Source organism: Sylvia atricapilla, chromosome 4 (genome assembly GCF_009819655.1).
Source record: "Sylvia atricapilla isolate bSylAtr1 chromosome 4, bSylAtr1.pri, whole genome shotgun sequence".
In the NCBI taxonomy this organism is placed as follows: Eukaryota; Metazoa; Chordata; class Aves; order Passeriformes; family Sylviidae; genus Sylvia; species Sylvia atricapilla.
The window spans coordinates 44,031,229-44,047,063 of record NC_089143.1 but is presented as its reverse complement, the minus strand read 5'-3'; the positions used below and the strand labels follow the sequence as shown (position 1 = coordinate 44,047,063).

Below are 15,835 nucleotides of genomic sequence, written 5' to 3'. Positions count from 1 at the left end.
GGGTCAAGCACCGGTTAGTCAGTTAAAGGCACAGACTCAAATGCTTGGTGTAACTTCATGTCTGTCAGACTTTATCTAATAGTTTAAAATTTTTACTGTCCTGTGAGCAGGGTGCAGTAGGTCTGCAGCAGTCTGAAAGCATGATCAACTGCACGAATGTCTCAAAAAAAAGCATATAACTCTTTTAATGATGTCTGCTTATTGAACCTTTTTTTTATGTGGCAGAGTAAAACAAGATGTAAAAAAATATATTCTCCATAACCACTTCTGCTTCAGAAGCCTGTTTGATGTACTTTTCCTTCTATAAGTAAGAGTAGCACTGTTTCAGACTAGCTCTTTTACTGATGAGAGGGGTTTTTTTTCCTTCTTTGATGATACTTTTCCTTTCTTTCTCCTTCCACTTTCCTTCCCCATAGGTGTTTACAGAATTACATTCCAGCCCATAGCTTAACCCTTTCTTGCCCTGTGTGCCGCCAGACCTCCATTTTGCCAGAGAAGGGGGTTTCTGCACTCCAGAACAACTTCTTTATTACCAACCTGATGGATGTCCTGCAGCGAACGCCGGACAACAGCATTGAGGAGTCCTCCATCCTGGAGACTGTCACTGCTGTTGCTGCAGGCAAACCACTCTCCTGCCCCAATCATGATGGAAATGTAAGTGAGATGGCCTCCTGTGCTATGTACAGGTATTGATATGTGCTGACTTGTCCGGGTTTCATGGATGTATTTTTCTGAAGAGAAAGTATGGAAGTGGAACCACACTATTTCTTTGATTTTATGTCAGCAAAAGACAAGTGATTCTTTAAACTAACTCAAATGCTCTTAGTGGAGTAGTCAGGATGTTATTTTATCTTACCAATCATCTGGGATGATGCTGTATTTTGGCACATTTGGTCAGAATTATTGTCCTGCAAGTACCGAACCTTGTGCCTTTACTTCTTTGGGTTGGGTTTCCATAGCCCTCGTGCTTGTAGCTGTTGCTGTCGGTACCTGTGTTTTTGTCTGGCAATATGTGACGAGAACCTTACGAGTTTAATTGACCTGCACACTGGGGCAGTATCAAAAGGTATGTGAAAATATTAACATAGAGCCAAATAAAAGTGAGTCCTAGCTTAGGATGCTTTGGATCAGCACAGGCTAGAAGCAGAGAGCTTCTGTTTATCTGCAGTGTTTTGTAGATCTCTCATATCAGTTATTGGAGGATGCTTTGTTTTTTCCCCTCCACCTACTCTTTACCTAGCATGTCCCCACCTTCCCACACACATCCTCAAATCATATCAGTTTATTCTTTGGCAAGTACCCCCAGCTGAGTTAATATTCACAAATTACTGCAAGAACAGCTCTAAGTCTGCTTGCTTCACAATTCTCAGTGTTAACCTGTGCAACTTCATGATAGGCAAATGAGCTCCTAACTCATAGCTAAGCTTATGCAAACATGTAAGTAGTGACTGCAAAACTCAGCCATGCTGTGTTGTGTACTGAATGTTGTGCTTCTGTGCAAGCCAAGAAACATATGTCAGTAGTTTAAGACAACTTTCTGGGGACTGTTTTATTTGATACTCAGTGTAGATACACTGGTTGTATGGGAGTAATCCAGCTGATAGGTAATGATTGCTGTAATAGAGGAATAGCTCCGTTCCTTTTCTGTTGGAATTAGGTGGACTTGTAGAGCTGATGTTGGACACTCTAAAAGAAGTTGCACCAGTTATTCATTAATCAATGTGTACCATACCTATGTGTGTGTAGTGGTTACTGATTAATGCATTCCTAGGTTTTGTTTGGATTTTATTTGCTCTCTTTAAAATTAGTTGTAGTTGTTTTTTGACACAACCGTTCTGATAGGCACCATTTGATTGTGAAACGCTGAAAAAGGTCAGAATTAAGGAATTATTTGTTTTTTATTTTAAATTATCAGCTGATTATTCTTTGGGCATGTTTTAAAAAACCTGGCTTGTCTACAATCAAATATATGCCACCTTACACCTCTCTGAGAACTCTCTTATAGGGAAAGGTGCATTTGTAAGTCCTCCAACCTACTTGGCTTGCCTTGAAACATAGCATGTCATTTAGGATGCTGAGTAGTGTGTGATGGGAACATCCTCTTGCTTCAGTAAGTATCAGTAAGGGTTAGGGATAGCCTGAGGATGACTCCAATTTAAAGCTTTGTGAAGCTAAGAAATGAAAAGCTAAGCACACACATTAGTCCTTGTGATGGGAGGAGCTGAGGTAAGATTTGGGGAGAGCTGCCTGAACCTGGCCAGGTGGGTCTGGCTGCAAAGGTGCACAGGGCAAGGTGCTGGGCACCTTAGGCTTCACTGAGGAAATGGGATTATGCTGGCTTCATAGGTTCAGGACATAAGGGCACTATGTGGCAAGTAGGTTAGATACTAGGAAATGTTTTAAAAACCTTAATCCAGATTGTCTTTTCTGGAATGTGCTTCCCAGGGAAGTGGTCACAGCACCAAAGCCTGCCACAGTTCAAGAAGCATTTGGAAGAAAAATGCTTTTAGGCACATGGTGTTGGTCCTTGGCAGGGCCAGGTATTGGACTTTGGTGATCTTTCTAGGTCCCTTCCAGCTCAGGGTATTCTGTGATTTTAAGTGCCTGACTGCTAGTAACTTTACTGGGGGCTTCAGCAAGTGAAAAAGGATTGAGCTGGCAGCTGGAGGAGAACGCCTTTACAGAACCAGCAGTCATTTTCCACTAAATCCACCCTCCGTTAATTTTTACATATTGCTTGGGGTAGGATCAGACCCATTGTATTTTTACTATTTGCATCAAATATATTTCTTTTAAATATTACCATTTTTTCTTCATATTAGCTTGGAAATAAGTTTCTGTTTAAACAAGTTTTTTTCAATAATTTCAGCCATCCTGGACTTAAACCTCCCTGATTAAAATGAGGTAGAAACTGATGCAGAGATACTTTCTGATTTGCCTGCCTGTCTCCTTGTAACTTACCCTTCCTCAGGCCACACAGATTAGATACTTCCCCTTCCCAGTTGATCCCCTATTCCCATCACTCATATTTTCCATATGTGTGCATGTTTGTTTTATTCCTTCTGTGCACATCCTCCTGTCCGCTGTTGTGGTATCTTTGTTCTGTGTGTTCTTATGAAGAATGAAACTTAGTTTGTTGTATCTTAATGTAAAGCGTGGTTACCTGTGCTTGAACTATAAAAAAATGCTTTCTCATTTTGACCCAACATGAAGAACAAGTGTATGTTCTTGTTGAATCAGGGCACATACAGAACTTTTGAATCTCCTAGAAGATTCTTATCTTCTACCTGAACATTAAAATAAGATTTGCTTTATTTTCAGCTGCGAAACACCTGCAGCTCTTGTGTGTAAAAAGTATTCTGGATTGGAAACATGGATCAACAATCATTTAGGGGCAGGTACAGAAGCCAGGGCAGGGAAGGCTATGAAATTCTATCTCCATTGTATGTAATGGTGGTGTAGCCCCTGAAATGTCTATGCCTGGGTTTTGTTTGAATTTGAACTAAAAACCAACTCAGAGGGGAGGAGCATGTTTTTACAATGTGGAAGGTGGGACAATGTATTTTTTGCCTCTAGAGTGTAATAAGAGAGGATACACAGTATTAAATTAAACACTTAACAAGAGAGAATGCCTTATCTCTAAGTAGCATTTTCTCAAAAGATCATAGCATATCTTGGCAACTTGACAGGCATGAGATCTTGCTTACAAAAACACTTCCTGAACTTGTGGAGGTGTTGCTTACTGCTTATATGCTTCTTTTAGAAAAACAAAAAGTCACCTATCCTTGTTGTTGTGATGAAGTGACTTCATATCTTACCTTTTCAACCCTTGTTTTTTCTCCTCACCTCTGTACTTCTCACCATGTCACTTACTCATGTATCACATTAAAGTGTAATCCGTGGGTTAGGCAAAAGCTGTGACAAGGGAGAGAGAAAACCCCACATTCTAAATTTTATCAGGTATCTCCGAGATGCCCTGAGGTAATTCAAACTTAAATTCTTCTGAAAGCCAAAGCATACAAAGCTAAGGTGCACACTAGCCCTGGGACAGAGGAATTAAGCATGTGTGTGTGACATGAGGAAGGTGGGTGGCAAAGAGCTGACTCATCCTTTTTCTGTAGACTGCTCTTCTAATTCAAACAAATAGAAAGCAGAGGATGAGCAATGTGATTTTCCAAATGTGATTTTAGAGAAGATGGGATTATGATTGGTGAGACCTGAACTCTGAAGGGCTGGAATTAGTGTGTTTTGGTTTTGTGAAATCTAGTTCAGAAATACTTGCATTCTTGATTATGCAATTTAAAAATTTTCTGTAAATTCAGTTGAATTATAGTAGTGAAGATTTGCATGGGTCTCTAGTTACATCATTGTGTTGAAATATGCTGGTCTGGTTTAAAGTGAGAATTAGTGAGAGCATTTCAGAATCAGTGGGTATTAATCCACAGTTCATTACAGCTGATGGGAATGTTCTCTTGTTGAATTTGGTGGAAATACAGCTGAAGCCAGTACAGCATATTGTATCCAAGAGCTGTCTTGAATTTGGGAAGGATAGGAAAGTGTCATTTTCTGAGTTATTTTTTAAGGCAAACCTGTCATAATGAAAAATTTTCTAGGAGTGTCACAAAATGTGATGCCCATGTTGGCATGGAGGGGAGAGATGAAAAGCCAGTAATACTTGTCTGTCTGTAGTTAGAAATTATTCTTTCCTTATTAAGAGATGCTAGAAAAAAAATCTTAGGAAACCAGCCTATCTAGACAGTTGAAGCCTGAATTGTATTATTATGATGTTCTCCTTCATCTATGCCCAATACAAAAAATTATAGTGGGAAATGAAAGCTGCCTCTCTCAAAACATTTTGAATTTGAGGCAAAGACAACTATTTCTATATAGAGATACACATTAGGTCTTTATGATCTGTTCGCTATTATCATTTGAGATTCTGTGCTTCCCTGATATTTGAATAAAGAGGAACAAAGTTGTTTAGACTGAACAACCTTTTTGCCAATGAGATGCTTCCTTTCTTATATATGTGGCTGCAGATATAATGATGTTTATTATGGGGTGGTCAGTAGAAAACAGAAATATTAAATTATTCTAATCACTGTATCTAGAGATAAAAATACCAAATAAATAAAGGGCTTGTTGAAATGTCTTGAACCTCTAAGCATTAAATTATTAAGAGGCAGAAAGATGAATTTTGGACACCCATGCAAAAGAAATGAATTTTTTTTTTGGCCATATAAGAAGACTTCAGAGTTTCCTAATAAAATATTCTTCCTTTTGGCTGCTTCTGATTGCAGACTTTTGAAGCCTTTGAAAAGAACTTAAATCCTAAACTCTGTTTAACTGATGCACTGTAAGAATGCATCACATCACAGTGCCTACCAAAGTGACTATCAGGCCTTGGAGGATCTAAACAATGAGGCTGCTAAATTCACAGTGACTGGAGTAGTGTTCATGAGGGTTCACATTGTTTAGAGGGTCTACTTTTTTTCCCCATTGCTGATCCATTTGATGTTACACAGATTATTTGGATCAACTTTTAAATTTTCTCAGCTTACACGAGTGGCTGACAAATGACTAAACCCTCACTCATTGTGAATCCCACATCTTGTGAATTGAGATAAGAGGGGAGAATGGGAATAAGATGAAAAGGAGCTTATCAGAGGAAAATCCCCATTAATGCTAACAGCCACGTACAAATCATGGTTCTTGCTTCCCCCTCCTTAATTCTCAAGATGCTTCAGAGCAGCCAGCTATTTTGCACGGTTCTGTTACAAATCCTTCTGCTCACCTGAAAACAGCTGGTGCTACAACCATCTCATCAACCAGCAACTCCAGCACAACCATCTTTGTGCAAGATGTCTGAGTGCCAGAAGCATCAGCTGAATTATTCAAGATTCTGATACTATGCTCTGAATGCAAAAGAGCTGCCAATGTCTTGCTTTGAAGCATATACTAGGAACTTCCTTATATCATTTTTAATAAGCCTAAAACGCTTTGTGCCCAAGGATGTCCTAGCTGTAAAAGAAAGTCTCACGCCGAATTTGCATATATGTGCATTATTTTGACTAACATATGATTTTGGGCACAGCATTTCTCTGTTTCTTTCCCTTAATGAATATATTCAGAATTTGGGGTATCTATCACATGTAAAGATCTATTTTTATCTCTAAAGAGCATCTTGCTGGGTACTTAACAGGTTGAAACAATCTCTTCCTCTTTCAAGTGTAGATCAGCACTCCTATTTACAATCTCAGATATGAGGTTTTAATGGTTTTAAGGGATTAGTAATAGGATATGGAGATTTTTCCCTGAAGCATGTGGGTTCATTTAGGGTGCTTTCCTCTAGCAAATTAACTTGCTGTTTAGTGATTTCCATTGAGTTTGTGTTTCAAGAGTGGCCCTGTTATGAAAAACAGCCTAAGTTTACACGTTCTTTAGCAGACCCTATGGGAAGACTAAGGATCGAGTTAGAGAGGACAGTTAAATGCCTGTTTTTTTTGAGTTGTTTCATGGACTACATAAGAGAGACACCAAAACTTACGATTACACAGTATAAAGATGATATTAGGACCAGCAGTGAAGTCCAGCATTGTTCATAGGCTGCTGATCTGACACTTTGTGGTAGAATAAAGTGCTTTTACAGGATCATTTTGATATAAAAATATGTAAGATCAACAGCCATCTTTTGGGCAGTAAATTATTGGTGCATAAGAAAACAGAAGCTTTGTGTCAGAGCTTAGCTAATAAACAAATTCAAGATTCAGTAAGATGTGCTTTGAGTTGTGTTACTGCTGCCATGTTTGAGTGTAGAGTTGTGCACTTTTCCAGGTGATGGAGTTTTACTGCCAGTCCTGTGAGACAGCCATGTGCCGGGAGTGCACTGAGGGAGAACATGCAGAGCATCCCACAGTACCACTCAAGGATGTGGTGGAGCAACACAAGGCTTCCCTCCAAGTCCAGTTGGATGCTGTCAACAAAAGGTTTGGAGACTCTGCTGACTATTTTCCACTTTCAGTTTTATCACTGGCTTCCTTTGCTGACTGGAGTAGACGTTTTAGTGTGCTGGTGCCATGAGTATTTACCTAGGAAATGGGGATAGTGAGGCTAATGTAAGGACAAAAAATCCATTTTTTGTACTGAAGGGTTAGCAAAAAGAGCAAAAGATTCCTATCTGTCTTTCACAAAACAGAGGCCATTAGAATTGCAAGTGTTGTCTAAAGAAAGGGCATAAAATGCTAAGGAGGAAACTACTGTCCAATAATGAAAGTAATGACAGCTAAATAAATAATGCTGAGTGTTAAAAAAATTGGTACAAACACTACAGTGGGAAAATGGCTTTAGAAAAAAGAAAAAGTGGGATAAATCTAGTTTTATCTTCTTGAGTAGATATACAGCATGAGGACAGAGGATTCAAGGCCTCATTGTTGGTAATGCCTAAAGTCTAATGGATTTGCACGGGGAAGGACTGTGGCTTAGCCTTATTTTATCAGACCAGACCCACTGTGTGGTTATAAAAGGAATGAACTTCTGGGAAATGACTACATTTAAAGACAGCCTGCTGATGAGAGGGTTTAATCAAAAGATATCAGGGCAAGGGCCAGTGTTTAATGACTTTTGAAACAGCAACCTTTGTAATTTAATTCCTCCCTCAGGCTTCCAGAGATTGACTCAGCACTTCATTTTATATCTGAAATCATACACCAGTTAACCAACCAAAAGGCTAGCATCGTAGATGACATTCATTCCACTTTTGATGAACTCCAGAAGACTTTAAATGTGCGAAAGAGCGTGCTGCTCATGGAGCTGGAAGTGAATTATGGCCTTAAACACAAAGTAAGATGCATGTTTTGTTTCAATGAAAAGCTGTTAATTTGATTAGCCAGTTTTTACAAATGATGCAGGATGCCAGTTTGAGAAATCATGTCTGAGATCCAGTGAACTTTGTTTTCCTGAAATCAGGTGCTGCAGAGCCTCGCTTGTGGGCCTTTTAGAATGAGCATGAAGATACAGGCCAAACAATTTATCCTGAAGAACAGAGTAAAGCTGCCTGCTTTGCTTCAAAGCACTGTTTTCCTTTCCAGTGCTTGCTAACATATTTCATGTTAGATGTCACCTGTTGGAAGACAAAAGGATTGGAGGGACGTCTCACTTTCTTAGGGGAATGAGGAGAGTAATGGATTGCAGAGCTGTATTCACTCTTTTACTTCCTGTCTGGATGATTGATTCTGAGGGTTTTCCCTATATTGTGGACCAAGCTGCAGAGGAAGAAAACAGAAACCTGTACTTTTACGAAGCAAAGTCTTTAACCTGGTGGGTAGAGATTTTGTTGAGGATTATTAGGTCTGAATCAGGAAAGTGAAAGAATTTAGTCCTTATTTTCCTGCTTATCAGTTCTCTGCTTTATAAAGCAAGATTTCTCCCTGAAAGTTGCCTTTAAAAGAAAATGTCATCAATTACTGGAGTTTCAAGAATGCCATTACCGAGCAGCTTGAGCATCTCCAGATGTCTGAATTGGAGGAATGCTGCATTCCTGCATGTAGAATAGGCTTGAAAACATCATTAGAAAGGTGCTGAACTGCTGAGCTTGTGGAAATGGAGGAATTCTAACATATGCACAAGATACATACTTCTAGGAACATAGGAAGCCCAAAACCACTGGGGCATAGAATTTAGTCATCTCCAGAGCTAAGCAGCAGCTTACAGAAGTTTGAGCATCAACAATGTGGACTTAGATCTCAGGTTCATCTAAATGTATTTACAATGTTATGATGTATTCAGGTTGTCACACTTACTTCCATACCAAGCAAATATATTCTGTTTGTGTACAAAGTCTACACAAACTAGAATATGATGTTAAATTATCTTATTGCTGTTTAAAGAGATTTAAAGTAATTTATTAACTGTGAGCATTAGAAAATCATATTTTTATGAAGTTCTACATAAGCACTAAAAGAGGCATCTACCCTGTTTGGATAAAAAAAACTCCAACTGAAATTGGATTTTACTTTTGAATGCCTAGTAGTCCTGCAAAATTACAATCATTCTGATCATATACTTTCAAAAAATGAAAAAATGAAAGGGCTACACTTTACTAAAAAGAGTTTGTAGTTCAGTTTGCTGTCCAGTGGACTGAAAGAGTGTAAGATATAAAATGCTCTGTGTGGGTTTAAAATATTATTTATGTTAGGATTTAATATTTTCCATTTTTGACATGAAAGAAAACTGTTTTAGGAAAGTATTGAATTTAAACCTTGCTGCAAATTGTCTTTCTTTTAGTTTGTGGCCTGTTACCTGAAGTGTATGAGGTTTTGTCATCCTGGGACCTTATTTGCTGTGCTCCCTCTTTAACTACTTATGTCTTTGAATAAAGACCAAATAGATTAGAAATGCCTTGTATTGCGTCCTGAGAAGTTTCTGCCTAAAAAAGCAGATGACTTGAAATTTCAGTGTAGTCTTGAAATTTGTTCATTCTGTTTTAATTGCAAAAGATTTTGTGTTGTTATCACTTTCCCATATCAGTAACACATGAGCCTGGATTTTCTCCAGTAGATGAAAAGCTTAAAGCTTTGGAAGATTCAGAAAAAAAATACTTTAGAATTCAGTGTCATTACATTGTGTGTCTCAGCAAGGAAAGAGTATTTCATAGCAATAAATATATCCAGTCTTTATTTTACAACAATTGAAATGTTTCAAAAATATTTACAGTGATGGTCAACAAGATAACTTCTCTAATCCACAGTCATGTCTGTGCCCTAGTTCTTCTATGTAGGAGAAACCCAAGAATTGTGTGACTGGGTACCTTTGTTTGGGGACTTCATCAGTGGAGATTATGGAGGCAGATGCAATGTTTTCTTGACTATCCTGAATGTCTCTGCTAGGTTGTTATAATTGAGGGATCCTTTCTCCATTGCAAAATTGGTTAAAACAAACAAACAAACAAACAAAAATTAGCCCTGTTCCCAGCCCACATCTAGCAGTTTTAAGGTCAGTACTGTTTTAAGGATTTTAGACTGAGGGCCAGAACTGACCCTATAATAGAAGTCCTTTCATAGTCCTAAATATGGAGTGGCTACTTGATGCCTACCAACATTTCTGGCTACTTAATCCAACTCTTTCCACTATCCACAACCCATTCTGTGTATTTTGCTTTCCTGCCTGCTGAAAGTGAGGAATCAATTTACCTTCTGCTAAGGAGATTTTTCCTTTCTTCACCTTTTTAGTTCCCACTTTTCCTCAGGATGCATCCAGGTCTTGAGGCCTCCCTGTCCATCTCCATAGAGGAGTAACCCACAGATTCCCTTGGCTCCGCAGAGAGAGTATCAAGAAGCTTCTTGTAGCCTCCCTAATTAATGTACCTCATGATATAATATCTCGAGTAATATCTCTGCATTTGTGAACACAACTCAGTTCCAATAGCTGTCTCATTAACTGTGACTCCTGAGAGTTAGATGAGGCAGGGATCAAACTTCTACATTTGTTGCTGGGTTTTTGCTCAAAAAAAAACCCCAAACCAAACAACAACAACAACAAAAACTCAAAGCAAAACAGAAAAAAAACCCCAAACCCAAACCAGAAAATAACCAAACCAAAACAAACCACCCCAAGCCAAACAAGACAAGGCAGGTGGGGCAATTCAGTCTACTGTGACAGTGGGTCTGTAAAGTCTTGAATCACCAAACCAGGGTATTTTTTTTGTGTTGCAGCATTGTAGTCCAAATACAGGTTGGCAATCAGTGTGCTACTTCTTCTAAAATGAAGGAATAATTTAAACTCTAAGACACTATAAATTTGGTTCCTACAAAGACCTTTAGATGCTACATCTTCCTGGAATAGATCTTGTAACGTGATGCTAATCTGGTGTTTGGTGATGCACACAGGTCCTCCAGACACAGCTGGATACCTTGCTAGAAGGACAGGAAAGCATTAAAAGCTGCAGCAACTTTACAGCCCAAGCCCTCAACCATGGCACTGAAACTGAAGTGCTGCTGGTGAAGAAGCAGATGAGTGACAAGCTGAATGAACTGGCTGAGCGGGACTTCCCGCTGCAGCCCCGTGAAAACGATCAGTTGGACTTTATAGTGGAAACAGAAGGCCTGAAGAAGTCCATTCACAACCTGGGAACTATTTTAACCACCAACGCTGTTGCCTCTGAAACAGTTGCCACTGGTGAGGGACTGAGGCAGACAGTGATCGGACAGCCCATGTCCGTAACCATCACAACCAAGGACAAAGATGGGGAGCTCTGTAAATCTGGGAATGCTTACCTCACTGCTGAACTGAGCACGCCTGATGGGAGTGTAGCGGATGGAGAAATACTTGACAACAAAAATGGCACTTATGAATTTTTGTATACTGTTCAGAAAGAAGGAGACTTCACTTTGTCACTGAGACTTTATGATCAACATATCAAGGGCAGCCCATTCAAACTTAAAGTGGTCAGGTCAGCAGATGTGTCTCCTACCACTGAAGGGGTTAAGAGACGTGTTAAATCTCCAGGCAGTGGTCACGTGAAGCAGAAAGCTGTGAAAAGACCTGCAAGCATGTACAGCACTGGCAAAAGAAAAGAGAATCCCATTGAAGATGATTTGATCTTCAGAATAGGTAGGTAACTTGGCTGTCTGTTGATATACTTAAAAATAGTTCAGGGAAACTGAATGAAAAAGTTTAGTTATTGTAAAGCTAAAGCTGTAAGTAGAGCAACCTGATAATACCATTAGGCCTCTTGACTTTTGTTTATATGTACATTTTGGAAGTACACATTTCAAAATCAGTTTGCAGCAAATATTTAATTGGGATTTCAGTTGAGCATTCGATTTGGGATATTTTAAAAATTGTTAATATTCATATTACAAAGCTTTTGGTACGGATTAAAGTAATTTCAGCTTGTAATTTCTGCTTCTGTATCCCTTGCTTCTAGTGTGCAGTTTCTGACTTGAGTACCAAATAGTGGTATGGTTTGGCTTTTGTTGGTAGTGGTGTTGTTTGTTAGGTGTTGGGTTTTTTTAACTACTCTCTCCAACACACCATAAACTCTAGAATTCTCAAATGTTTCCCCCGAAGTGCAGAGCTTTTAGTTCTGTTATGATGCAACCATGACCATGTGCTTTATTTTTGAGTTCTACCTTCTCCTCTTCTTCAGCACTCAAAACAAGATGTATTTCATTAGAACAAGATCTATGCATGTCTCAGAGCTTTTGCTCCATGAAATGTCTTGTAGTATCCACATTTGGGATATACGGATCACTGTTTTATAGAAAAAACAGAGCAGAGCTTTTGTGTTCAGTCTTCAGCCACTCATTTCACAGAACAACCCTACATAGTGATGTTCCTCTGGGCTTCTGTGGGCTTATGTGTGCATTGTCTGAAAGGTCACAGCTGTAATGCTCTAGGGTTTTCCACTTTTCCAAAATATACAAAATTATTGAGACAGATAAAACTTTTGACATTTCCACAAGGATTGCCTTCATGAATTTAATTTACTTCCAGTTTCAGCTCACTTTAAAAAGTTACAGTTTGGTTCATTTGTTGATGAGGTACTGTAAAGTTCATAACTGTTCTCCAACACAACTGTGTATCTCTGTTTTGAACCCATTGTTGAATTCCTCCAATGGCCCTGGCCAAATCTGGATCAGTATTTTAAACTGGGCAAGATAAATCTTCTATTTGGCCTGCCAGAAGCTCATACAGCTGTGTCGGAGAATCACACTGTAATATTCCTCTGGGCGTCCAAGTTTCTGGAGTGTGCTATTGTGTATATGCTGATGTATGGGCTTTTATGCATAAGTAAATTGATCAGCTGCTAGCAGAGGATTGTTCTCCTGCTAGTATTAACAAGAGATAGCATTAATACAACATTAGCGCATTTTGTTCACAGGGTGCATTGTATCTTCGGCCAATTCTGTGTTAGTTGTGGCTTTTAAAATGACATGTGGTTCTCTTCAGACATTCCAAGGTCAAATTATTGACTAGACATTCATACATTAGTGTAATTCATTATTTTCAAGAGCAGAGTATTTTCTGCACCCTCTTTTTCTTTCTCAATAATTTATATCCTCAACTTACTATTTTTTAAACAGGTGTAATCTCAAAGAATGTGTCCATGTAGATCTGCGTAGCATATCCTTAGTCAATACAAATGCAAACAAGAATGTTCTTACAGTATCTAGAAAATAATTCTTGCACAATGGTTTTGCTACTTCTACAACTGGTAGGAAGCACTGAAGTGAGAGAGAAGCCTTTCTTTCATTACCCTGCTTTGGTGGCTTAGACCCATGCTGAGCAGAGGTGAGGGGTGCTCAGTGTCAGCCACTTCCACCTACCCTGGTAAATTTCTTCCGTGTTCTTCAAAGAAAGGTTAAGAAACATGGTTGTCATCAGCTGCTCTGTCCAGGATCCCACCTTGTGTTCAAGCTCTGCTATGCTGCACTGTGTGCCTCGGTATTTTTTCCTTCTGGCACTTTTCATGACTGGATTCTTTGACACCTTTTAGCAGTAGTGGTGCTATTTCCCTTTTTAACTGCTTTTTTTCTCTTCATTTATTTATATTTGGAATTGGCATCAGATACAGCCAGATGGAGAGTTGGCCCTCTGCTAGAAAGTTAAATTTTCCAATTTTCTTTTTTCCTCAGACTGTTTAGTTGTCTCTTCAGTCATGTAACTGAGCATCTAAGTTTAGCTGGTACATTAATGCGTAAAAAAATATTGCCTTTAACAGAACTTCTGTCAGCCTCTTCACTAGGTGTGAATGTCGTCTTCTGGTCTGTTATCAATGCTGAAAGCAAATAGGAGCCTTGCTGTGAATTTACTCCACATAAAAACTCAAAAATTAAGTCTATGTAATAATAGTTTTAGTGCAGTTTAAAAAGCAGGCTTAGAAGGAGCAAAGGGGCTCTTGACTGGGTGTTTCATAGAATCAAAGAAGAAATAAGGTTGGAATGGACTACACTGGATCATCTGGTCCAGCCTCCCTCCTGTAAAAATAGGAATGCCTAGTAATGAGAAATATGATTTCCTTTTCCAATTTCTTAGCTCAAATCCCTCTGATGCTCATTGTGACCTCTATGGGGTTATGATGGTCCGTGTGGAATTTTGCCAGGTCTGCATTGCATTGCAGTCATACCTGTATTGGACAGGGAGGGAAGAACTCCTGATATCACATTGCTGGCAAAGTCCTCAGTGTAGTTCTGATGTGCTGACAACAGAGACCTGGCCTGGATTTGACTCTTGTTATTCGAGTTTGGCTGCTGTGGCAGCAAAGACCTTGTGATTTGTGCTTACCCCTGGGTTTGTGCATAGCTGTCTGTGGTGACGGGGGCTCTGCTGCACGAGCAGGGCTTGGAGGTGGTCTTGGCCAAGCTCTTAGGGGCAGATGCTGTGTAAAGCAGATTTACACAAATCAGTCCATCTTCACTACCAACAGTGTGTGGGCGTATCTGCCAGAGTTCCTACTGAATTATTCATTCCTCTTTAAAGGTTACAACCAGTGTGCCTTCAACCATCAGACTGACTGATTTTAAAACTTGAGGTTATGTGGGAACTTGGATCAGAAAGACTGACATTTCTTTTACACTAAGCACATAGGGTTAATAATTCAGTGCAGTTTTACTACAGAGACTTTCATGTTTCAGCTGCATATGTTATGAGAGGGGGCATCACAGTCTCTTAATATGTAAGATTTGACTAAATATCTTTTGGCACTCTGAGTAAAAAAGAAGGGAAGCTGGGAAACAAGAAAACTCCTTGATGCCTGTCTATGCAGTATGTATGTAGACCTTTCCATGCTCTTTAGTTTTACCTTTTTTTTTTTCTGTACCATATAGGAAAGAGTCCAAGAAGAATAATTTGAAGTGCTGTAGGCAGGAAAGAAATGGTACCTACACAACAGGTTATGGCCACTCACAACCTCTTAAGTCTTCCCAATAATCTGTAATATTTCTGCAGTTTGATTTTTGTCTCTCTGAATCTATTCCCTTCCTGCTGGAGGCACTGACATGCTTTTGTTTGTGTTTCAGGAAGCTGGGGAATCTAGGTTAGCAAGCAGGGGGGTTATTATTCATATTAGTAAACTTGGAAAGGAAAAAACACTCCTTCTATTACTATGAGCATCAAAAATATGTATTATACAAGTTTGTTCAGATTCCCAGGACTTAAAGAGCAGATTCTTATTACAGTTACATGATGTTATTTTTGACATCTTCTGTCATTGTTAGTGGGCTTTTAGATTATTTTTTTCTTCTTTTTGGTGAGACTCAGTGTGACATCTATTGCTCAAGAGTAAAAAATTGAAATTGTGAAGCATTTTATGTGTGCTAGAATCATCTTGAGTGGAAAATGCACACTTTTTTGTTGAAAGCTAAATTAATCGGTTTGTGCAGGCTATGCTCAGTAATACTAGAAGGAATTAGATAGGGCTAAAACAAATCTCATCATTATCTCTATACAAAAATGGTAAAAAAGGAGATATTCCACAGGCCACTGATCTGCTTCCTAATAACTCTGTTCAGTCTTCTCCTTTTGAAATCTCTCCTGTTTTCTCCCAATCTCCAGCAGCTTGCAGTAAAATATCACTCTTTTCCTCCTTTGTGCCCTACAGTAGATCAGAACAGCAGGGAGATAAAGCTGGGAAATGATGGCACAAAAGATGCAGGCTTTCATCTGTTAACCAGGCTGCTTGGGAAACACTGGAATAAGCCTCCTACTGGTTCCAGCCATGTACAATTGAAATGTTGGTGCCTCTCTAGGCTGAGGAGAGATGGGTGACTGCCCATGATGGAGAGAAGACAAAACCTGAAATGCCTTGATACAGAGGGGTAGTATCTTGCAGTAAAAG

General features: G+C 39.1%; 1 protein-coding gene across 7 annotated transcripts in view; it reads left to right on the top strand.

Moving 5' to 3' along the window:
- Nucleotides 1–15,835, top strand: part of TRIM2 (tripartite motif containing 2) — a 112,158-nt gene that overhangs the window by 75,899 nt on the left and 20,424 nt on the right. For all 7 annotated transcript variants that reach the window (XM_066317685.1, XM_066317687.1, XM_066317684.1 and 4 more), the window contains 4 exons: nucleotides 417–654; nucleotides 6,835–6,986; nucleotides 7,659–7,839; nucleotides 10,884–11,607. In XM_066317685.1, coding sequence (XP_066173782.1) covers nucleotides 417–654; nucleotides 6,835–6,986; nucleotides 7,659–7,839; nucleotides 10,884–11,607 — 1,295 coding nt within the window. The remainder of the gene's footprint in view (nucleotides 1–416; nucleotides 655–6,834; nucleotides 6,987–7,658; nucleotides 7,840–10,883; nucleotides 11,608–15,835) is intronic.